General features: G+C 40.8%; 1 protein-coding gene across 1 annotated transcript; it reads right to left on the reverse strand.

The window, feature by feature from the left end:
* Positions 1-1042: 1042 nt before the first annotated feature.
* LOC135480377 (alpha-1A adrenergic receptor-like) lies at positions 1043-3847 on the reverse strand. The gene is made up of 3 exons (XM_064760206.1): positions 3574-3847; positions 1764-1993; positions 1043-1237 (listed from the first exon to the last, which is right to left on the reverse strand). Exons 1-3 carry the CDS (start codon positions 3845-3847, stop codon positions 1043-1045), a joined length of 699 nt encoding a protein of 232 aa, XP_064616276.1.
* Positions 3848-4287: the final 440 nt, after the last annotated feature.

A 4287-nucleotide genomic window follows, 5' to 3' on the forward strand; every position in this document is an offset into this window, starting at 1 on the left:
TACAGCAGTACACTAACAGCAGACAGGACATCCACCTGCAGTCATAGTACACCCACAAACAGACATAACACCCAGCACGAAACACACTACACTACCATCAGACAACACACCCACCTGCAGTTATACTACACCCATAACAGACATAATACCCAGCAGCTGACACACTAAACTGACATTAGACAGGACATCTACCTGAAGTCATAGTACCCCCACAAGCAGACATAACATCCAGCAAGAAACACACTACAGTAACAGCAGACAGGACACTCACCTGCAGTCATAGTACACCCACAACAGACATAACACCTAGCAGCTGACACACTACAGCTGTACACTAACAGCAGACAGGACACCCACCTGAAGTCAGAGATACAATGACAACAGACATAATAGCCAGCAGCAGACACACTACAGCTGTACACTAACAGCAGACAGGACATCCACCTGCAGTCATAGTACACCCACAACAGACATAACAGCCAGCAGCTGACACACTGCAGCTGTACACTAAAAGCTGACAAGACATCCATCTGCAGTCATAGTACACCGACAACAGACATAACACTTAGCAGCTGACACACTACAGCTGTACACTTACAGCAGACAGGACATCCACCTGCAGTCATAGTACACCGACAACAGACATAACACCCAGCAGCTTACACACTATAGCTGTACACTAAAAGCTGACAAGACACCCACCTGCAGTCATAATACACCCACAACAGACATAACACCCAGCAGCTTACACACTATAGCTGTACACTAAAAGCTGACAAGACACCCACCTGCAGTCATAATACACCCACAACAGACATAACACTTAGCAGCAGACACAGTATACTGACACCAGACTTGACTCCCACCCCCTTTCATAGAACACTGGAGCAATATTCATGTGGTTAAGTGTAACATTTTAAAAGAAGAAGTGATATTTTCCAAAAATTAAAAACAGCAACATGTAGTCTACAAGGACCAGAAACACGTTTTGTTCCTAGAAAATATGACATCCGGGGCTTTGAAAGCAAGGAAATAAACCTTTTTACGAGGCAGATTGCAGATAACAAATACTGTAAGGAACACCACGAGCATCACAGCGACTTGAGAACGGGACATAGCTGTACAACTTCCACCGACTCCTGGACAGTCGCTTCTCTATAGCACTTTTGGTTTTAAGGATAGGATCATTTAACTGTTGATCATTTATCAGATCAACACGGTTATTGGTCAAATTTCTCTAGACATAATAACACACAGCAAGATAAACAAGGACCAGGAAGACGTTTATCCGCCATGACCCTGGTTGATTGTGTGACATCTGCAGAACACTGACTTAAACGCTTGGCGAAAACTGTCAGTCATCAGGAAATAGACAACAGGTTTGAGGCGTGGTTCACGTACAATAATGTCCGTAGAAGCCAGGTGACAATAAATTGTGTCTTTCTGTTCATCGAAGAGATAACATTTGGTGCATAGAGAGACAGCAACATGTATATGTTAAAAGGCAGAAGGCAGACAATACAAACTGTAAGAACCACCATGAGCATTATGGCGACTTGAGAACGTGACTTCGCTGTACCTCTACCACCGCTGCCTTGAGAGTCGCACCTCTGTGGCACCTTTGATTTCAGGGAAATGATCATCTTACTGTACAGCCAGATCAAGACGGAGGCTGGTAAGACAAAGAAAACACAAATCAATACTGTGTAGTAGTGAGGGACCCAAGAAATATCCCAGGGGGTATAACAGCGTGTTTTGGTTACATTGCCATTAATGTCAGCATCATCATATCTGGTGACTATTCCAATTGGCACGGCCACCCCAGCAGAGGTCACGAAGATGATGACCAGTAGTAGACAGACTTTCTTCCGTGTCCACCATCCTAACGACTTTAGTGGATGGCACACAATCGTATAGCGCTTCACTCCTATCAACAGGAAAATTAGAACGGAGCAGACCAGGACTGGTCTATCCATAGGCCCTAGGACAATACCTGCAATCCAAGAAAAGATATAAGATATGGATGGCGCCAGACCAAACACAGAATTGCTCAAGCAATGTGGAGAACATTTCTAATAAAATTTTGTGTTTGTTTTCTTTCTAACACTTTTTTGCACAGTGGGTACAGGTTATTACTATCATGAATGATGGTTATAATCTGTTTATGGATTAAGTACGTACCAAAAATTTGGTGTAGTTACTAACACGTTCTTCAAATCAATGGATGACTCAAGTCATGGGTTTGAAAACCGCCTTAGTGACTGCACCAAAATTGCTATTATGATATGAATTTTATAGTTGGATTACAAGAACTGAATAACAGTCTTTATCTTATGAGTGTAGCCGTTACCCACGTGGTACAGAAGCATCCTATATTTTTCCGGATATTCATCGTCTGGAAACGGGACTACTTTCAATGTTTACGTTCAATGCGCCCTCTACCGGGGAAAACCCTGAACTAACATGGGAATTCGCTGTTTCATCATTACTTTTCACCGCTGAACTATCACTGTTCATCAATGGTTTGGAAAATTTCCAGTACCAGCAACAGACACACATGACCAGAGGTCACACAGCCACATGATTTATTCATTTATTTGATTGGTGTTTTACGCCGTACTGAAGAATATTTCACTTGTACGCCGGCGGCCAGCATTATGGTTTGTGGAAACTGGGAAGAGCCCAGGTTGCAGTTCTTCCCACCTACGGCACAGCCGCATGAGGATGACATTGTCACTAAACTCATATTTTACATCTCTGTTGTTGAGCCATACTTCCGGTCAGCTCATGATCATGTAGTTGTCCCTTCAAACAAGATGTGATGTCTACCGAATGACTAAACACCGCGTTTTCTTTGGTAATTTAGTACGATTAAATAAAGGTTTATGATAAATATCATAGGAATGTGTTTTCCCCGATGCTATACTAGTTGTCGTTGTCTGATGTAGACAACGTTAGCTGATACATCACACACTCTTATGATCATCTCTATTAAGCAGCTTAGTTTGTATTAATGAACGACATCTCTAACCGATAATGTTAGTTTTTTTAATCTTTAGTCTTCAGGCTAATATATGCGTAATTTTTGTTCTGACAATTTATCCGAAATTACCCAAAAAGAACCTATCTTGCTCACAACATATTTCCTATCGAACGACGCCACTGAGCTTTGTGAAAAAGGAGTAATTTTAATCAACAAAGCGTGTCTTTTTAGAACATATTTTAGCAAAAAAACTTTCTGTAAAAATACAAAACATTCGTAAAACTAAGAACAAATCCGGCAAGGTCATAAAGACGTTTACATGTCGTCTCTGCCAGGTAAGAACACACTGTCAAGGTCTACAAAAATTCTCATTTCTGACAAACATGTTTTACAACAATACGAAATGAATCACAGACGTGATCAGAGCTCAGACTCCGGCATGCATTCCTTCAAAGTAATCTGGAATCGTCTGGAATAATTTATTTATTTATTTATTTATTTATTTATTTATTTATTTATTTATTTTTTTATTCTTTTTTTTTATTTATTTGTTTATTTTTTATTAACTTAATTATCTCTAAAGAACTTACAGAAGTTTCGTCCTAAAGATGAGTGTCCCATATCGTAAAGATTAAGCCACGGAGTAATAGGCAGGAACACCAGCACCATCAGATCCACCACAGCCAGACAGCCCAGACACAGGTTCACCACTGAATGCAGCTTCTTCACCAGCACTATCAGGCTAATGACCAACATATTGCCGATAATACCGATGAGAATGATGCTCCCGAAGATGACAGAGATTATAACTCTGCCGGTAAGATCGGTGTGCCGAACATCACTGGTTTCAGTCGTGTTGTCCATGATGGCCGAGATCGCAGTATGAACTGCCCTGAACTCACCAACTGACCATTTGGCAGAGTTGCCGTCGAAGCACGACAATAATATATATAACGGTCCAGGTCGCTTTGTGGTACTTGTCATTGTAAAGGTCACCCTGCTGAACTCGCTGTCCCCTGGCTAGTGTTAATGGACATATTCGTAACAATAACCAATCTCATTTAAATCATACACTTTTGAAACCAATCTCATCGGTACTCGTTGAGCTTTATATGATATGTGGAAACGCACGTTAGAATTCCATCATACTGATGAAATGTGTATCAAAAAGGTTGCAAAATTCATTCTCACAAGTCTGGTTTTTTTTACTGTTTTCGTTGAATGAATGTTCAGATCTTCAATCTTCATCAAAACAGCTATAAAATTCATTATCACAGCTCAAATTTGACTGTTTTCAGCGAACC

Source organism: Liolophura sinensis, chromosome 13, assembly GCF_032854445.1.
Source record: "Liolophura sinensis isolate JHLJ2023 chromosome 13, CUHK_Ljap_v2, whole genome shotgun sequence".
Lineage (NCBI taxonomy): Eukaryota > Metazoa > Mollusca > Polyplacophora > Chitonida > Chitonidae > Liolophura > Liolophura sinensis.